At 53.5% G+C, this 20,090-nt stretch overlaps 1 protein-coding gene across 3 annotated transcripts; it reads right to left on the bottom strand.

The window, feature by feature from the left end:
* Positions 1-1,782: 1,782 nt before the first annotated feature.
* On the bottom strand, positions 1,783-15,769 carry ndst2a (N-deacetylase/N-sulfotransferase (heparan glucosaminyl) 2a). 3 transcript variants are annotated; one of them, XM_030107084.1, is made up of 15 exons: positions 15,183-15,769; positions 9,101-9,157; positions 6,101-7,617; positions 5,932-6,019; positions 5,684-5,838; positions 5,289-5,474; positions 5,075-5,203; positions 4,804-4,986; positions 4,624-4,720; positions 4,406-4,529; positions 4,141-4,315; positions 3,893-4,063; positions 3,359-3,468; positions 3,172-3,274; positions 1,783-2,967 (listed from the first exon to the last, which is right to left on the bottom strand). In XM_030107084.1, the coding sequence occupies exons 3-15, from the start codon at positions 7,160-7,162 to the stop codon at positions 2,848-2,850; spliced, it is 2,703 nt and encodes a 900-aa protein (XP_029962944.1). In that variant the 5' UTR covers positions 7,163-7,617; positions 9,101-9,157; positions 15,183-15,769; the 3' UTR covers positions 1,783-2,847. The 3 variants fall into 3 exon arrangements, with proteins under 3 accessions (XP_029962944.1, XP_029962945.1, XP_029962943.1); XM_030107085.1 differs by having other exon boundaries at positions 15,187-15,769; XM_030107083.1 differs by having other exon boundaries at positions 15,492-15,769.
* Between the last annotated feature and the right edge of the window lie 4,321 nt (positions 15,770-20,090).

The following is a 20,090-nucleotide window of genomic DNA, read 5'->3' as shown; positions in this document are numbered from 1 at the left end:
AGAACATGTTTGATGCTGCAGTAATTCCTCTGGTTCTGTCTGAACTGGACCGCTACCCGAGGGCCTGGTTCTACCTGAGTTCTGATGGACCAGGTCTACTCACTTAAAAAAACAAGGAGTCTTAGAAATGCTGGCCAACCGAAAAGCATAAACATGATTAGTATGTCCATGTCCAGCACTCAGGACTGAGTCGGGCTCCTTTTGCCTGAATGACTGCAGCAATGCGACGTGGTCTGGAGAGGACCAGCGTGGCGCTGCTCAGGTGTTCTGAGAACCCAGGCTGCTCTGATAGTGGCCTTCAGCTCTTCTGCATTGCTGGGTCTGGCGTATCACATCTTTCCCTTCATAATACCTCATAGATTTTCTGTGGAGATAAGGTCAGACCAGTCTGCTGGCCAGTCAACAACATTAACACCATGGTCCTTAAACCAGACACTGATAGCTCTGGTACTGCGTGCAGGCGCCAAGTCCTGTTGGAAAATGAAAACTGCTCAGCAGCAGGAAGTGCTCTAAACTTCCTGGTAGACGGCTGCGTTGACCTTGGACTTCAGGAAACACAAAGGACCACCGCCAGCAGATGACATGGCGCCCCAGACCATGACTGACTGTGGAAACTTGACACTAGACCTCAAGCAAGGTGGACTCAGTGACCCCCCCTTGCTCCCTCCAGACCTTGGGACCCTGGTTTCCAAAGGAAATGCTAAGTTTGCTTTCATCAGAGAACACTTGGACTGTGGACCAGTCAGCAGCGGTCCAGTCCTTCTTGTCTTTAGCCCAAACGAGACACTTCTGATGCTGTCTGTTGGTGGCTTGACACAAGGACTGCGACGGCTGAAGCCCATGTCTCCATCCGTCCCTGAAGCTCTGACTCCAGCTGCAGTCCACTCTTTGTCCCACATGTTTCAAACATGTGTCCCCCCACATGTTTGGATGGGTTTTGTGTCACAGTCCTCTCCAGGGTGCGGTGGTCCCTGGTGCTTGTACACTTTTTACGACAGCTTTTCCGTCCCTTTGCCTCTCGGTGAATGTGTTTGGACACAGAGCTCTGTGAACAGCCAGCTTCTTTTGCAATGACCTTTTGTGTCTTGCCCTCCTTCTGTAAAGTGTCAATGATGGTCTTTTGGACAACTGTCGGGTCAGCAGCCTTCCCCATGATTGTGTCGCCTACAGAACTAGACTGAGACCATTTAAAGGGCTTTCAGGTGTTTTGAGTTATCAGGCTGATTGAGTGTGGCACCAGGTGTCTTCAATACTGACTCTTTGCAGAATATTCTAATTTTCTGAGACAGCGATATTCTCATTTTTTGACAAGCACCTGTATTTCATGAGAACCGACCCAGTGAACCTTCTCCACTGGTCTGACTCTGAGGCGTTGACTCGACCCGTCTCAGGAGAATCCTGGACCAGGTGGTGAGATCCGTGACGCCTCCAGACGCCCAGGATGTCACCCCCTCAGTGCCGGCTGGTTTGGTGATAAAAAAGGAAGTTTCTTGCTTCCGTTGTCGTTTTCAGTCAGAAACTGTTCAGGGCTCATTGCCGCCACGTCTGGATCCGAACATTTCAGCGATTCCAGTCGAATAACCCGCGGCGTGCAGCGTCATACACAAGCACGATGATCTGGCCTCCACCCTCCAACCCCCTGCACCACCTGCCAGCCTCTCATGGACGCCTCTGCTGCCACCCTGTGGCCACAACCACACATTACATCCAACTGCTTTCAGTTCCACTGTGACCGGCGCTCCGTCCTGAGGTCTGAGCTGACGAGGCGAGCACACACTCCGGGCCTTTCCAGCGTCTCTATGTGTTTATTAGAGATAATACAGTGTTCGCCTTCTGGACATTTATACAAAACAAACAAACAAAAAGAAAAACAAAGACAGCAGCTTGTGGTTGTGTCTGTACTGGCTCTGACGGCTCTGCTCCGACTGCAGAGGGTGTGTGTGTGTGTGTGTGTCTCAGATCCAGCCTCCCGTAAGCGTGAGCAGCTGGAAACACACCGAGCGGGTCGTCACTGGAGCTCACTTTAAAAACATCCCGTTCCGATTACTCTGGCTTCTTTAAAGGTGACAGGTTCCTGAAGGCGCCGCCTGGCGGAGCGAGGCGCTGCTGCAGAGGCAGATGAGTCTCACTCCACTTCCTTTCCTCATGCAGTGTCTTCTGAATCAACACGATTAACATACTTCTGTGGGATTTTAATACGAAACACTGTCAGAAGTCTTCAGGTGACTTATAAACTGTGACCTTTGACCTCTGAGTTCATTAAACCACTGGAAGGGTAAAACATTTAAAAAGATGCCTTGCTTCAGTGTGTCACCAGCTGACGAGAGGAGAGGCTGGACCAGAGAGCGAGAGTGTGTGTGTGTGTGTGTGTGTGTGTGTGTGTGTGTGTGTGTGTGTGTGTGTGTGTGTGTGTGTGTGTGTGTGTGTGTGTGTGTGTGTGTGTGTGTGGTGCCTGCTGCCTCTTGTTTCTTACTTGTCCCCACACCTGTAAATTAAACTGCTTCTTTTAAAATACACTGCTTTACAATCAGTCCTGTGGAGAGAGCAGTGTGTGTGTGTGTGTGTGTGTCAGTTCAGTTTCCAGTCACACACTCCACATGTGAGCAGTCTGAGATGTTCACGTTAAGGCTGAGTGAACCTCTCTCTCTCTCTCTCTCTCTCCACAGCGCCAGGCGTCCCCGGGTTCGTTCTTCCTCCAGCAGTTAAAGAAAGACGTCGTGCTGCGGTTCCATTTCCTCCACCAGCAGCAAACACACCGGGTCCTTGAGGTTCTGCTGTGTGTGTGTGTTTGTGTGTGTGTGTGTGTGTGTGTGTGTGTGTGTGTGTGTGTGAGAGAAAGAGGCGTCCTCAGCTCCACTGCCGGAGTTCTTGTCGCAGCCAGGACGGCAGCGGATGTCCCAGACGGTTCATCAGACGTAGCAGCTCCATGTTGTGTTCACGGTAAAACTCTGACAGGAAGGCACGCGTCTGGAGACACACACACACACACACACACACACACACAAGCACACACACGGAAAGTAGCATTAGCCAGCATGCACAGCAAATGTGATTAGCATTAGCATGCTAACCCCAGTTAGCTTCATTTACTAATAGCATCTTCCTCCTCTAACGCCCAGATTATAGAGCAATCGAGCGTCTTCCTCCTCCAACACGGGGACGGAGACGCACCTTCGAGGTCATCTCCGGGTACTTCCTGCCTTTGCTCTTCCCCAGACACTTGGTTCGATTTCCTTCCCCTCGATGGCACCAGAAACCTTTGCTCTCATCGTATCTGCAAACACACGGTGCGTTAGCGCAATGCCCTGCACACAGGAACAGTAACCTGAGTGTGTGTGTGTGTGTGTGTGTTACAAACATTAGAGCTTGTGTGTAGTTGAAGACAGGAGTGACTCCGAGGAACTTCTGGACCCCCTCCATCACCACCGCCGGTTTGGACCTCAGCAGGACTCCGTCTATGATGTGCAGCTACAGATACACACACACGTACACACCACACACACACACACACACACACACACACACACACACACACACACACACACACACACACACACACACACACACACACACACACACACACACACACACACACACACACACACACACACTTTTAGAAACTACCATCAAACTGTGTCTCGGCACTTCGCATGAAAACATACCAAATACTTTATTAATAAAATGATCATTCTAACATGAAATGTGACCAACTGAAAGACGTCTACAGCCGTGCAGGGGAATCTAGTCCGATTCGGTTCAGCCTCATGAGTTCCAGACATTCTGATGTCTGGAAAGCTTCTTCGATCCTGGTCAGAGAACCAGAGTTGCTCCGCCTGGTGGCTGAGAGGCGGAACTACAGCCACTACAGACGACCACACACACACACACGTACCTGGTTGGGCTGGTAGTGCTGCAGCCAGCGCGCCAGGTGGACGGCGTACGTCCCGGGGAGGAGACAGCGTCTCTGCAGGGCCAGCAGGCTGGCGGGGGCCGAGGGCCCGGCCGTCACCACCTCGTAGAAGCTGCTGTTCAAGGCTGCAGGGTCCTGGTGAGCCCTCTGGTGCTGTGGACACACACACACACAGCTGTGAGGCAGTGTGCACGCTGGATGGATGCGCGGCGGCGTCCTGACGGGTCTACCTGGTACCAGGAGTAGGCCCGGTCCGCCGGGTTGATGAGCAGAGCCAGGATCTTGGCTCGGGGCAGCAGTGCGGCGGCTCTCCGCGGCGTCAGCTCCGTGTCGAAGTAGTTGGCGCTCTTCTCGAACATGAAGTCCGTGCTGACGTTGGAGGGGAACGGGAAGAAGTCCATGTACCTGAGGAGGAGGAGGAGACACGGGAGAGGAAGAGGCGTGTTTCAGCCGCGGCCCGCAGGACGTCGGTTGAACGCCGGCGCCGCTCTTTACCAGTCGATCCCGTTGTTGTAGCTGGGCCCACTGAAGAACTGGATCTCCTCGAAGGTGGAGGGGCTGGGGAAGTTGCTGGTGATTGCCGGGTGGAGGTTCAGGAATGAATGAAGTGCTGTAGTGCCTACGAGCACAGGTACAGCAGACAGAATGAGGGCGGAAGGAGACGCGGCGTGTGGAGACAGAGGGGGACGGGGACGGACTCCAGCAGGCAGTACCTGTTTTCTGTGGTCCAACAACCAGGAATTTGGGGAGTCTGTCACAGGTCTTCTCTTTAGACCAGATGTCTTTGTGCCTCTTGTCGTGACACGGGTTCTGGAAACCACGGAAAGACTCAGCCACAGAGGACGAAACGAGTGGACCGACGGACACGAGCGGCGAGGAGGACGCAGCCTGACCTGCCAGAGCGGCGCTCGCTCCTCGGGGAAGAGCTCGAAGTACTTCTTGGCGAGCTGGATGGGGGGCAGCGTCTGCAGCTTGAGGTTGGTCCAGCACTGCACGAACTTCACCAGGGACTCGAAGGTGTAGAGGCCCAGGCGGTCGTTCCCGTAGTTGGACAGGTGAGTCATGAAGATGCTGATCTGGAGGGGAAACAGCCGGAGTTACACCGAGTGATCCTTCACAGGGGTGTGTGTGTCAGGGCTGAGTGTGTGTGAGTGGTTCTCTCACGGGGTTCAGCAGGACTGTGAGGAACAGCTCTCCTCCTCGGATGCTCTTGTCCAGCTCCTTGGAGCCTCCTGGATACTCGTTGTAGAAGATGGTGTGTGTGAAGAGGCCACACGTCTGCCGCGGCAACACCTGGAAGACACACGAGTCAGGAAGAGACGCCGGACACGGCGGCGCCGGCGGGGACGTCCAGACCCGAGCTGAGGAGGGAGCCGACCTTGATGCCGTTGTGGATGAAGCCCCGGCGGTACCGGGCCGGTCTCAGGTGGGGGTACTCCTCGGTGCTGGTCACCTCGATGCCCCACACCGACTTCCAGGCCTCGTACAGCTGGCTGTGCACCGGGTAGACGCCGGAGTGGTGCGGCGCCACGGCGTAGCCCATGTCGACCGGGAGGCCGTGCTCCTGCAGGACGGAACCAGAGTCAGCAGGAACACACCGACGCAACAGCCACGGTTCCCTCACTTCCTTGCATCATCTATTTTCTCCAGTGTATCAGCAGGTCAGAGGTCAGAGGTAACCTGACAGGAAGCGGGAATATTCCCACTCCGAGGCTGAGGAGCAGGGACGTGGACGGACGTGACGAACCAGAGGGGGGACGCCGCGACTCTGACCTGAGCGAAGATCTTGTTGAGCCTCATCTGCTCGGCCAGGACGCTGACGTTGTGGAAGAGGTGAGGCTGCATGTGGCTCCACATGTGAGGGAACCACCAGAAGTCCAGGCGGTGCTGCAGCAGCATGTCGTCCCCCCGGTCCTCCTCGTCAGTGCCTGCACACACACCACACACACACAGACCGTGAGAGTGTGTCTGGGAACATCAGACACCAGAAGGTGTGGAGGACAGACACTACGGCTCCATACCTGTGTAGTAGAACTTTCCGGAAAACCCCAGATTGAAGGTGAAGTTTGGGACCAGGGCTCGCAGTTTGCTTTGTGTGTTGAGTAACGCCTGAGGAAGAAGGTAAAGAAAACATCAAGCGCACAGCTTGAACTGACGGAGGAATGAAGGACACGTCGGGCGGCTGCTTACGTCCACGTCGGACATCTTCATCCGAGTTTCCTCCTTGCCGACGAATATGTCGTCCACGTCCACCAGGATGTACCGGTCCAGAGAGAGGGACAGCCTCTTCCCCGTCAGGTACGCGATGGCGTCCATGAACACCAGCTTGTGAAGCCAGTAGTTGAGGTTATTTCCAAAGAGAACCCGCTGAATCCCGTCATGGAGGCCCAGGTCCTGGATCACGGTGGCGTGGAGAGGCCGCATGGCGTTGGGTCCGAAGTTAGCCAGCGACTCCGAGGACTTGGTGAAGGCCAGGAGCACGGGCTCATAGGTGGAGTGGTTGGACTGGAAGATGGTCCAGTCGTCGCCGGGCAGAGGGCCCTTCTCCACCTGGTTGGGCTTGGTGATGTAGAGCAGCGGCGCGTTGGGGTTGATGTAGTAGTCCCTGAGCCCCAGGTGAGAGTGCAGGAAGAGGGGGAAGCCCTTCAGCTGAGCGCTGAACAGAGAGTTCTCATTGGCTTTGAAGAAGCCAATCATACCTACTCCGTATTCCGTACAGTACTTGTCCAGCAAGTCCCGGTTCCACGGATCCAGGTTGACGTACTTCAAGACGTTTTCAAAGATGATGAGCGAGTAGCGCCCGCGGTTGTGCTGGGTCAGCGTCGGCATGTCGCCCTTGCCGGGAGCCACCTCCGCCCGGTAGTGGAAGCGGCTGGACTCCAGCACGGCCACGATGTCCTGGCCCATCGGGGAGTAGGCGCTCTCCACGAACACCAGCACCACCAGCTCCGTGCGGGAGTTGTCCACGGGCTTCACCTTCTGCTGGCGGCTCTGGCGCGGGGGGAGGAACAGAGGCGCCCTCTGGCCGCCGGGCCCGCCGATGTTAACCATGAGGGAGAGCCCCCCGCCTCCGTCGCAGTCGCTCAGGGGTAAGGGCGGGGCCTCTTTGATTTTGGGGCTGTTGGAGACGTAGTAAGCGAGGAAGGCCATGGACAGCAGGCAGAAGACGATGAGCACCAGGATGAGGCGGTGGAGCTCCAGCTTGCGGACACCTCGGGTTAGTTTCAAAACGCCGAAGCCCGCGCCCACCATGGTGTTGGAGGGCAGAGCCGAGTCCGGTCGGCAAGCGGGGGCGGGAGGAGAGGGGCGAGGAAGAGGAGGGTCTAGCAGTAGATACTGGCACTGGGCTGTGCTGAAGAATAGCCATTTACACTAGGTCACCATGGCCAGCATCGTCCATTAGCTGCCCTCTGCTTCTAGCTCTGGAGCGCAAAAACGGCTGCCTGAAGAGACGACTCGGTTAAAGGGAGGGGGGAGAAAACCAGGAGCAAACAGTCCAACGGAACGGGGTTTCTTTCTGAGGGCCAGCCGAGTCCTGAATATCAGGCAGGAGGGGGCGCCGCCGCCGCCTGCTGCTGGTCAGCCTCCGTCTCAAGCAGCTGGGAAGGCGTCTCTACAGTCCAGGTGGGAAAGTCTCTGCAGTCCCTCAGCAGCCGCGGGGCCGGACCCCTTCAGTCCGCCACGCCTGGACATCCCACACCAGAAACCTGGAGGACCAGGGAAGACGGGGAAAACACAACTCACATCAACATATATGTTTTTATTTTGGCGTGCTGGAATGCAGAGGATGTCTTTCCTGAACAGCCATCAGTCACGTATCCAGGTCACCGTAACAGTGGGAAACTGATGATACTGAAACTACATGACCCACAAGCAGAGCTAAAGTTGAAGATAGCAATACTAATATTTATCTGGATTGTATTTCTAACCTTTCCTTTGTCATAAATTTAACTTTCAGCATGTTATTTCAGGAATCGAGCATCAGAGGCTTTCCAGTGTATGTGTGCATATATTTTCACGGTTTTTGATGTGCATTTATGTATTCTTTTTAAATGTTATTTTTTCTGTTGAGTCTGTTTACTGCTGCTGACAACACTGAATTTCTCCACTGGGAGATAGTTTTAATACTATTAGTTCATAATTCAATCTCAAAACCTCTTCCTCATTCTGAAAATCTTCCATTTTTATTACATAAGAGTTTTATTAAATCAGAGTTAAAAACGATGTACCAGCCTCTGTGACTCTGTCACACCAGATGTAACGGGTAAGAGTGTAACTCGGTCCTCCTGAAGCCCCGCTCAGCCGCCGGCCCGTCTCGGGCTGACTGCCGCATGATGACGAGCACGGAGGAGAGCGAGCGGCGGGTTCAAGGTGAGCCGCCGGTGGTGTGGGGGTAATAAACGGCGTGCGGCTGTAACGAGCGCTGCGTCTGATGACTTACTGAGCAGCGCTAAGAACTCCTCCGGGATCGATAGAAGGCAGCAGCAGCATGAGAAGCCCGGGGAGGAAGCCGGGCAGCCGGGACTCCGCTTTCCAGAGGTTTAAAGTGACTGACTGACTCATTAACACAGAGTCTGGAGATCAGACGAGGTGGAGGGAGCTCAGCGTGGAGGGGAGGCGGCTTATGATCCCCGAAGACACACCGAACCTGACACCTGCACTCCAGTCTGAAGTATTCAACCACAAGAACCGTCGGGCTGCGGCCAGCACGGCCCAGGCCTCCAGACTCTCCACTTTCAGTGAGTTTCAATAGAAACACAGGATTTCTGCAGATTTCTGCATGTATGTTTCCAATGAAGCCAATGCTATTCTCCGGCAGTAAGCTAGCTGCTCGGGATGATTGATTGATATGTGATTTCTGTTCAATCAAAAACTGTATTTCCTCATTTCCTTTTCAACACTGTAGTAAAATAAACTGTCATTCCTGAGGTAGGTCCAGTAAGTGGTCCAGTGGCTCCCACTGAGGAGGATTTACTGTTCTCTGAATAGAATAACTTCAAGTATCTTTTGTCTGAACAGAAATTTCAGCACGTAGCGACCCGGGACAATTATCCAGGACTGAAGCTCTCAAACAGCAGATTGAACAATCCTACCCAGTCCTACCTGGTGCAGAGCGGTCTGAGTCCCGCTAACCCTCACACACACAGGAAGGTGGAGGCAGATTAAGGAATAAATCATTCAAAGACTCACCTGAACGTCCGACGCCTCCACAGTCATCAGTCCTTCAGCGCCGCCTCACTGGACCATCTGGAAACAGGGGAGGACACCAGGAGTCAGACTCCAGCTGAGGATCAGGACTGTCTTGGTCCTGGTCTTCCCACGGCTGAATGGAAGAGCGGAGCGGTGATCAGGACTACCAGGGTCCTGCAGGACCAGGAGAGTCCCCCTCCGCTATTTTTCAATGTGTTGATGAAGCTGCAGGAGTCACTTCCCTTTAGAGTTTTGAGGAAGGAAACTGAAACCAAACAATCTGTTCATCTAATTTAACCCGCTCTGGAAACCAGAGTCAGCGGTGCAGCAGATTCACAGAGAGCACAAACTAATGCTGAACTGGCAAACACAGCTGGTTCCAGAAGAAAGCGGCGTCACATGACCGGCTCTGATCACTGGCTCAGCCCCCGGTAAACCTGAACATTTGCACCGAGAGCCGTTCAGGAACCGTCTGGGTCTCGGGGGACCATCGGTCGGGTCCTTTCACTCCTTCAGCGCCAATCAAGCAGGAAGGATCTGAGCCGACGACGCTTAGTTCAATACAGTCTTGACAAGAAAATACCATGCTGGATTCAACAGAAACAGCAAAAAGATGTCCGTCAGAATTTATGTGAAAAATTATTCTGTTTTTAAAAAAACAAAGAGGAGAGAGAAAAGACTGTATCTTGGACTTTGCATCATGAGTTCTGAGCTCAGTGAATGGTTCCACGCCCCGTCTGCATCAAAGAAAACCCTGCAGCAGGTGTTAGGAGAGTGCTGAGGTCTCAGAATAGAAACAGGCACATCAGACCGAGAGTAGACCTCAAACGACAGAGAGTGAGCCTGCAGCTCCGCCGGCGGGTCCAGGTCCCGCCCTCATCCCGTCCCGGCCGAGCTGCCGAGGCGGAGCCAGCATCCTGCAGAAGGTGATAACTCAGCGCCGCGTTCTCCTGCGAGCTGCGGAAAGCTCCAGAAGCAACACGGCGATCATCACTGCCCCTAGAGGCCAGAGCGCGGCATGACGCCACGGCTCCACGACAAGCTTCAACAAGCAGAAGCAGCTTTCCTCCACAGCGCCTTCCTGTCGTGTCTTAACACGCGCCGCCACAGCTTCCTCTTTACAGACACACACACAACACACACACAGCGCTGTCCTCAAATAATGGCCGGACACCTCAGAACACACCGGGAACCTCCAGAGCAAGGCGAAACGCAGTGTTGCCCACGAGCGCCTGGACCAAGTCCGTCCACACACGGACAACTGAACGCCGGCCTCCATCAACAGATGGCTTCTTTAGCTGGAATGGCTAAAAACGTTTTGGATCAAACATTTCATGCAGACATCTGGGACAGCAGTGAATGCTGGGAAAAAAAAAAAAAGCTTCTCAGTACTACAGTAGTACAGGTTGGCTTCAGGTAACCTCGAAAACATGCAGAGGGATTGAAATGTTTGGAATGAGCTAATGATATAGCACCTTAATCAGGTCTCAACGACATGAACAGTGGTGGCACTGCATTCATGCGACGTGAGGCGTCTTAAAAAGACGCCGTCCTTCAACCACAACGCGTCAGGGCAGCGTGTGACGCCACACGCTCCAGCTCACTGCGAATCGGCATCAACCAGACTTTAACCATGTTTAGCATGTAGCATCGCTGGCGTGTGAGCCCTGACACTCTTTAGCATGTAGCATGACCGAGTCCCTTGCTGCACCTGATTGGCCAATCGTGTCACTCGGGCTCTGCCTGCTCCAGGGAGTTCAAACTGCACCAAGATGGCGGCCCGGCCTCAAACTTCCTCTTTTATTACAACAGAAAGTCTCACGGTTCGTTCGCGCTCAGCTTGTGCCTCATTAGCATAACACTGGCAAAATTCAACTTTATGCAAATCGCGCTGCGGTCGCCTCTGGGGAGACGTGACGCAGCTGGAGTCAGATGACGGCTGATCAATGACACCATCAGTCCTGAAGAGCGTGGAATGCTGAGGTGCTCACATGTGTTTCTTGGCTGCACATCAGGAGCAAACAATGCGTTCGGGGCCCTGCCCTCATTCAGGGGCCACCTGATTCTGCCAGGAGCGGCAGCCGAACTGGTTAATAGCACATCCTGAACAACCCATTGTTCTCGACATTTCTTTCATTGTCTTCACATGTCATTGCTCATCAGCCCCCGGATAGAAGCAACGCCACGTCAGCTGTACGAGATTAGTAATGTTCACACCGTCGGTGTGTCTGGGGACCACTCGGGGTGATAAAACCACCGCACACCAACTCCAGTCCAACACCCCCGGTGCCAGGCAGGAGTGAAGAACGTACAAGAGTCATGAGACGAGAGAAGTTCCTCTACCATCACCAGGAACGGACTGTTCTAGGGAACACCGTGGGGGGTTGGACCACACTTCACTGTTGGCTACACAGCATTTTTTTCCTCATCAAGCAGGTTATTCTACCACAAGCAGGTTATTCTACCACTTATGTAAAGGTCATTCTGGAAAACAGGCCTGTCAAACAGGATGAACTTAATTGAGCTACAGAATGAAAAGATTCATGATCATCATTTACAAATCCAATATTAAAGCTTAGTGTGGATTAGATTACAATGTGTTGTTGGTTTTGCACCAATATCATTTTACAATACATAAAGATCTTTGTCACGGCACAAAAAAGCAAACGGTGACTGACATGATGAGAAAGGCATGCAAACAGGCATCAACGCAGATATCACTGATTTCAGAAAGACAATCCCAGAACCCTGAAACGTCGAGTCCCTCATAAGCCTCAGCTGATCCAGATCTTCAGGCTGGAGCCGGGTCGACTCGAAGCCTCAGAGCAGCGGTCGGATCCTCAAAGAGTGACGGCGCCGTGGATTAGGCTACAGAGCAGCAGCACAGTTTAAAAGCCAAACAGGAGAAGTTGAGGTTACAGCCCACTGGCTTCGTCTCTGAACTCTACACCGTCCAAAAGTTTGAGCACGTCTCTTCACTCGTGATTTTCTGCACCGAATCCATCCTGCTCCCAGTTAATGGTACGGCGTCAGCAGTGGGATTTGAACCTGCAAACCTCTAACACAACCTCTCCACCACCGAGCTGAAATGATTCCTAATGTTCTCACCGAGCAGCGTCCCGCCGCGACCGCCTTACCGTCCACTGAGAGAGAACCAGAGAGGATCACAGCCGCTCCGAGTCCACGATGCACTCTGGTTTGAGAGCGTTAAGCCTGATAAGATGACGATTACATCAAACAATGAGAGGGAGGAGCCACAGGTGTGTCTATGCAATGCTTTAGATTCCGAGGAGGCGGTGATGTGGACTGAAATATAGTCTCTGAATGACACTTTGTGCTCGTCACAGATTGATGAGGCTCTTCACAGATGCAGACTTTAATTACAGCGTTCCACTTCAGTGGTGCAACAGATAATGAGCCACCTCCGAGACCAGAAGTTCCTGTTCCTGTCGGACTGCGTTATCTGCTGGGAAATTCAGCATTCGGCGTGAAATAAGGATGATATAAGCAAAACAAGCACCCAGTGGCTCACACGTGAGCAGTCGGGGTTAAGTACCTCCATCACGCGGTTGTTTAGCTCTGCGCCGAGCTTCACGTCAGAACCTCCTGTGGTCAGAGGAACCCAGACGTGGTCCCGGGTTTCAGCCTCCATGTGTCACAGAGGTGGACTCAGCAGCATTCTTAACAACATAATTGTCCCCCAGACTGGCAGGACGGTTTATGAAAAGGCCTCAACGATGTTTAACCGGTGCAGTAATCACTGGTGGAATAAAGCTCAATGCAGACAAAGAAAAATGCAAACGTAGATTTTTTTACAGTAAAACTTTTTGCTTATTCTTTTGCGTACTATATCAGCAGGACAGCAAAAGCTATGCACGAATAGGACAGGGCAAGAATCAGGGTCGTCGATCGTCTGAAACATCTGAGAAAGTGTGATCTGGAAATCTCTACAATCTGCGGGAAGGTTATTTTTCCATTTCCATTCCAGAAAAGTTACAGATGCACACAGCAACACTCTGGACGGAGCAGCAAATGGTGGGAAACCTTTATTTTGTAGGAGGACTGTTATTTTCACACGGTTCCTCAACATGCTATACAGCTATACATATATATATAATATATGTGTGTGTACACACACACACACACACACACACACACACACACACACAGACACACAGACACACAGACACACAGACACACACACACACACACACAGACACACAGACACACACACACACACACACACACACACACACACACACACACACACAGAGTTTGATTTACAACATTTTCGTAATCCAGACACAAAGTGCAGAGGAAAACACTGTCTGCGTAGTTGAGTCAGGACTGATCTCTCCAGGCAGTGAGCAAGGCATCAATGGCTTCCTGGCTGAGAGCGTTTCTACTCTCTGTTCAGCTTTTTCCTGTTGTGACTTCTTCTCTCACTGGAGCAGAGCAACCAACACACAAGCTTCAAACCAGGACCCGTTACGCTGTGAGCAGACGTGCACAACCACAACACCACCACGCCGCTCCAGGCTGAAGACCCCCCAAAACCCCCCCCCCCACTCAGCCAACAAGCAGGGCTCAGCGGACACACAAGAGGACCAAGCAGTGTTTGTGCACGCCATTATCTGTTATTCCAAACACAACCTGCTCTGCCAGCGGCCACTGCAGTGATAAAACCCTCGACTTTGTACTGGGCCATTCACTGGACGGCTTCACTGCACAACGCACTGATGTGGTTCAAGTGCCACGACACACACCTCCAAACCATGTGAGGCAGCTCAAAGTAAGAGTGCAGAATAATCCCAGAGATCACCTACACAGTGATGTTCTGAAACGTTCCACCTGTTCAGTCCTGATACTTTCTATAGTCTAATGAAGACCAACAGCTTCAAACTGGATCAAGTTAGTTTCGAGAGCATAGGAGACAGGAGGCGCTGCTGCAGGTTTAGACACTCATGTCCTTCATTAAAGTGTCTCCTCTCTGAACCTGAGAGATCCATGTTCCTGAGGTGCAGTTCTCCACCAGCCGTCTTATTTTTCTTTTCTAAAGCAAACTAAAGCAGATGTAGTCTGTAGTATTTCTGAGTGGTTCTGCTGGAGGTTTCTTCTTGTTTACATTTGTTTCCTTGCCTTGCTCATTTCTTGTGTTAAACTTTTGACCTCACAACATTCAGCAGCACGGGACGAACGCTGTGGGAACAGGCGCTGTGATCGCTGACTGACTAGCAAGGACCAGACGGTATTTCTACACCAGACTCGGACTCGTCACTGAATACAGCAGCAAACGAGACACCAAGACTCGCTGAGCTGTGATCCTGCTCTTTATCTATAGTATTGATGAAAATCACTGTCTGTTTGATCAGCGGCAATGAATCGACGCCAACGCCACCAGACTGGAGGTAAATCAGGAGCACAGCAGTGAACAGCTGGATACTGAGATATCGAACCGTCAGACCCCACATGGGACCATTCAGGGCGCTCGCTGCCTTCAAGCCAGCAGGATGTTCAACAAGCTGTGGCTCTGGAGTCCATGACGGCTACCTGATGCTGACAGCTGGAAGGACAGTCCGTTCCAGATGGTGGGGACTGTGGTGTCCACGATAAACGCTGACAGGTTAGTGGCTCTGGATGGAAGGGGCTGTCCGAACAACTTCAGTGACTTTGGGTATCGACTATCTGGTCAAATAATCCAGCATTCCCCACCTGGCCAGTGTGTGTGTGTGTGTGTGTGTGTGTGTGTGTGTGTGTGTGTGTGTGTGTGTGTGTGTGTGTGTGTGTAATCAAAGATGGCAAGAAGTGTCAGAGCTCCATACACTGAAACAGCAAAACAGCTTTCACACCCCCCCCCAACACACACACACACACAAATTAATAGACAGACATACAGATAAATATAAAGATAGACAGATCTATAGATAGATGGATAGACAGATAGACAGGTTTACAGACAGAGACAGATGGACAGACAGAGTGATAGATAGACAGATGGACAGACAGACCTATAGACAGATAGACAGACCGATAGACAGATGGACAGACAGACCGACAGATGCCACCAGCAGTGTAAACTTACTCACGGAGTCAGCTAGCATGCTAAAGGCTAGTCCGGGCAGACCCTCTGTTTACGTTAGCATGCCCGCCGTGGTCCTCGGAGGTCTCAGACCGTGTGGAACCTTCACCCGGGAGCTAAACCGTAACCAGAACCGCGGCTGCTCCGTGTCCCAGCGGGCCGTGGCTCCCCGGACCGCACCGCCCCGGGGAGAGCCGGACCGAGTCCCCTTATCGCGGAGCGAGCCGCCGCTAGCCGCGAGGCTACCTCCGCTACTCGCACCGAAACGAGCCCCCGCCTGCTCACGCGGCCCGGCAGCGGAGCTGGACTCACCGGGGCGGGTGGACGGAGCGCAGCGGGCCCGGCTCGGCGGTCCGGCACGGCCAGCAGAGCCCGGGAGGACGACACGCTTCTGGGTTTAGAAGTGAACTTCCAGCGCGGAGAGACTCACTCAGCCATCTTGGTTCTGATGGAGCTCCGGACTGAACCAAGTGCTGCTCGCGGGAGGGGGTTGCTGGGCCTCCCCCACTACCCCCGCCTCTAGAGGTGGACTGACCCGTGTTTGCTCCCACAGACCAAAGTCCAGGTGAAGACAGGTTATCCTCGCAGGTATGTCCAGCTGTTTCCACTCACTGCCCCGTCACGTGACCGATCCGTGAAAACAGACCCCCCCCCTCCGCAGGCTGCACCGAGCGGCCGCTGCCTGGTCCCGTCTGGGAGGGGTCAGTGACATGGACCCTAACCATGACCCCAGCTGCTTAATTTGTCCCGGAACTGTTTCCTGCTCCAGTCACTACTAAAACACTCTCCTCTTATTTAATCTGCCGCTGAGCCAGGCACTTCTGGATAACAGCACTCCACATCTGGACGGCGTGATGGACTGATGCTGCTGTCAGTCCCCACATCAGGAGGACAGCAGGAAGAGCATTCAGAATAATAATAAAAATAATTATGTGAAGTGGAGCATCAGAAGTCTTTTTATTTTACTGAAATGTACTTGTTAGGTGGATTTATCTGATATCAAGTGAAATGACAATTGTTTACTCAAAACAAGTTTACAAAACTTGGTAAGATTTTGACTTTTTTCAGTGCAGGAGTGAGTTTATGGTTTTGCTGGCAGAGGTGAAGGAAAGAGTAGCTCAAATATAAGATCCATCCATCCATCTTCAACTGCTTTTCTGGGGCAGGGTCGCGGGGGCAGCAGTCTCAGCAGGGATGCCCAGACTTCCCTGTCCCCAGACACTTCCTCCAGCTCTTCCGGGAGGATCCCAAGGCGTTCCCAGGCCAGTTGAGAGACATAGGCCCAATCCCATTTCTCTTTCTAGCCCTCCCCCGTGGCCCTACCCCTTAGCCCTACCCCTATGAAACGGAGTGCTAAGGGGTAGGGGAGAATGTAAACCCCTCCGAATTGGGACACCCCTCTGACAATCGCGTACGTCATCAGTAGTCGCCGCTGCCGATGACGTAGGCAGATGTGACAATTATTTGCCGAAGAAGAATGTTTTTCTTACATTTTAAAACTTTGTTAATTGACAACATACTGACATTTATTAACTTCTTTCGTCGCGGATGCCGCCATCTTGCCGATCTTGGAAGGCATTCTGAGAAATCTGTCATAAGTGGCGGCGGTGGCGAGGGGGCGCCTGTTTTGTTCGACTGGAGCGTCAGTGGCGGGCGGGGTTAGTTCACTTCCGCATTGGCGGGGGCGCTGGTTTCCCACCCGCGCATTCCAGGCGAGCAGTGTTGAAGAAACCAGTTTATTGAAAATAAGCATCTTTCTGTTGTGTTTGGAATGCGCCTGGAATGCGCCTGGAATGCGCGGGTGTGGAAACGATCGCTCCCGCCAATGCGGAAGTGAATTAACCCCGCCCGCCAGTCATGGTCTAGGCTGAAAGAACAAGCGCCCCTCGCCATCGGCCGCCACTGGATCATACCCCTCCGTTTGGAGTGTGCCTCTCTAGAATCTCCTTTTGGAGGGGTGACTGGCCCTCCTTCTTGGCCCTACCCCTACGTCATGATGACAATTGGGACACTCCTACCCCTACACGTGAACGCGCAAAATGAGGGGAAGGGCTAAGGGGTGAAATGGGATTCAGCCATAGTCTCTCCAGCGTGTCCTGGGTCTTCCCCGGGGTCTCCTCCCGGTGGGACATGCCCAGAAAACCTCCCCAGGGAGGCGTCCAGGAGGCATCCTGAAGAGATGCCCGAGCCTCCTCAGCTGGCCCCTCTCAATGTGGAGGAGAAGCGGCTCTACTCCGAGCTCCTCCCTGGTGACTGAGCTCCTCACCCTATCTCTAAGGGAGCGCCCATCCGCCTGTCAATCTCACGCTCCATCCATCCCCCACTGTGAACAAGACCCCAAGATACTTAAACTCCTCCACCTGGGCTAGGGTCTCTCCACCAACCTGGAGAGGGCAAGCCACCTTGTTCCGGTCGAGGACCATGGCCTCGGATTTGGAGGTGCTGATCCTCATCCCTGTCGCTTCACACTCGGCTGCGAACCGCCCCAGTGCATGCTGTAGGTCCGGGTTCGATGAAGCCAACAGGACAACATCATCTGCAAAAAGCAGAGATGAAATCCTGTGGTCCCTGAGCCGGACCCCCTCCGGTCCCTGGCTGCACCTAGAAATTCTGTCCATAAAAATGATGAACAGAACCAGTGACAAAGGGCAGCTCTGCCAGAGTCCAAAATGCACCGGGAACAGGTCCGACTTACTTCCGGCAATGTGGACCAGACTCCTGCTCTGGTCATACAGAGACCGGACGGCCCTTAACAAGGGGCCCCGGACTCCGTATTCCCCGGAGCACCCCCCACAGGACACCATGAGGGACGCGGTCAAACGCCTTCTCCAAGGCCACAAAACACATGTGGACTGGTTGGGCAAACTCCCATGAGCCCTCAAGCACCCTATGGAGGGTGTAGAGCTGGTCCACTGTTCCACGACCAGGACAAAAACCGCATTGTTCCTCCTGAATCTGAGGTTCGACTATCGGTCGGATCCTCCTCTCCAGTACCCTGGAATAGACTTTCCCGGGGAGGCTGAGGAGTGTGATCCCCCTATAGTTGGAGCACATCCTCCGGTCCCCCTTTTTAAAAAGGGGAACCACCACCCCTGTCTGCCAATCCAGAGGTTCTGTCTCCGACCGCCACGCTATGTTGCAGAGACGTGTCAACCAAGACAGTCTCTGCACATCCAGAGACTTGAGGTACTCGGGGCGAATCTCATCCACCCCCAGTGCCTTGCCACCGAGGAGCTTACCAACCACCTCGGTGACTTTGGCTTGGGCGATGGACGAGTCCACCTCTGAGACCTCAGCCTCTGCTTCCTCCACGGAAGACGTGGCGACGGGATTGAGGAGGTCCTCGAAGTATTCCTTCCACCGTCCTATGATATCCCCAGTTGAGGTCAGCAGCTCCTCCTCCACTGTAAACAGTGTTGGCGGAGACCTGCTTTCCCCTCCTGAGGCGACGGACGGTTTGCCAGAATTTCTTCGAGGCCGACCGATACTCCTCCTCCATGGCCTCTCCGAACTCCTCCCAGACCTGAGGTTTTGCCTCCACAACCACTCGGGCTGCAGTTTGCTTGGCCTGCCGGTACCTGTCAGCTGCTTCAGGAGTCCCACAAGCCAACAAGGCTCGATAGGACTCCTTCTTCAGCTTGACAGCAGCCCTTACTTCCGGTGTCCACCACCGGGTTCAGGGGTTGCCGCCACGACAGGCACCGGAGACCTTACGACCACAGCTCCGGGCAGCTGCTTCAGCAGTGGAGGTGGAGAACATGGTCCACTGGAGTCAATGTCTCCAACCACCCTCGGGACATGAGAGAAGCTCTCCCGGAGGCGGGAGTTGAAAACCCTGCTGACAGAGGGTTCCACCAGACGCTCCCAACAGACCCTCACAATACGTTTGGGTCTGCCAAGTCTGTCCGGTTTCCTCCTCTGCCAGAGAATCCAACTCACCACCAGGTGGTGATCGGTCGACAGCGCTGCCCCTCTCTTCACCCGAGTGTCCAAAACACGCGGCCGGAGGTCAGATGACACTACAACAAAGTCGATCATCGACCTCCGACCTAGGGTGTTCTGGTGCCAAGTGCACTTATGGACACCCCTGTGCTCGAACATGGTGTTTGTTATGAACAAACTGTGACTAGCACAGAAGTCCAATAACAGAACACCACTCGGGTTCAGATCAGAGAGGCCATGCGATCCAATCACCTCCTCCAGGTCTCACTGTCGCTGCCCACGTGGGCGTTGAAGTCCCCCAGTAGAACAATGGAGTTCCCAGTCGGAGCACTGTCCAGCACCCCTCCCAGGAACTCCAAGAAGGCTGGGTACTCTGCACTGCTGTTCGGCCCATAAGCCGAGACAACAGTGAGGCACCTGTCCCCGACCCGAAGGCGCAGGGATGCGACCCTCTGGTTCACTGGGGTGAACTCCAACACATGGCGGCTGAGCTGTGGGGCTATAAGCAAACCCACACCAGCCCGCCGCCTCTCACCGCGGGCAACGCCAGAGAAGTGGAGAGTCCAGGCCTTCTCAAGAGATTGGGTTCCAGAGCCCAGGCTATGTGTGGAGGTGAGCCCGACTACATCTACCTCTCGACCTCCCTCACAAGCTCAGGCTCCTTCCCCCCAACGAGGTGACATTCCATGTCCCTAAGAGCTAGTTCTGTGTCTGAGGATCGGGTCGCCGGGCACCCTGCCGTCGGCTGCCACCCAATCCACACTGCACCCGGCCCCTACGATTCCCTCAGCAGGTGGTGGGTCCGCCGGGGGGTCGGCCCACGTCGCCCCTTCGAGCTGAGCCCAGCTGGGCCCCGTTCAAATATAAGATATCAAGACTAAATTTAGGAAAATGACTCTTTAAGCCAGTGAAAATGTCTGTCTGAGTAATTCTGACTTGATAATAGATTTTGAAATAAGATTAAAAATG

The sequence above is a fragment of the Salarias fasciatus genome, chromosome 13 (assembly GCF_902148845.1).
Source record: "Salarias fasciatus chromosome 13, fSalaFa1.1, whole genome shotgun sequence".
In the NCBI taxonomy this organism is placed as follows: Eukaryota; Metazoa; Chordata; class Actinopteri; order Blenniiformes; family Blenniidae; genus Salarias; species Salarias fasciatus.
This window is presented reverse-complemented; position numbering and strand designations above follow the sequence as displayed.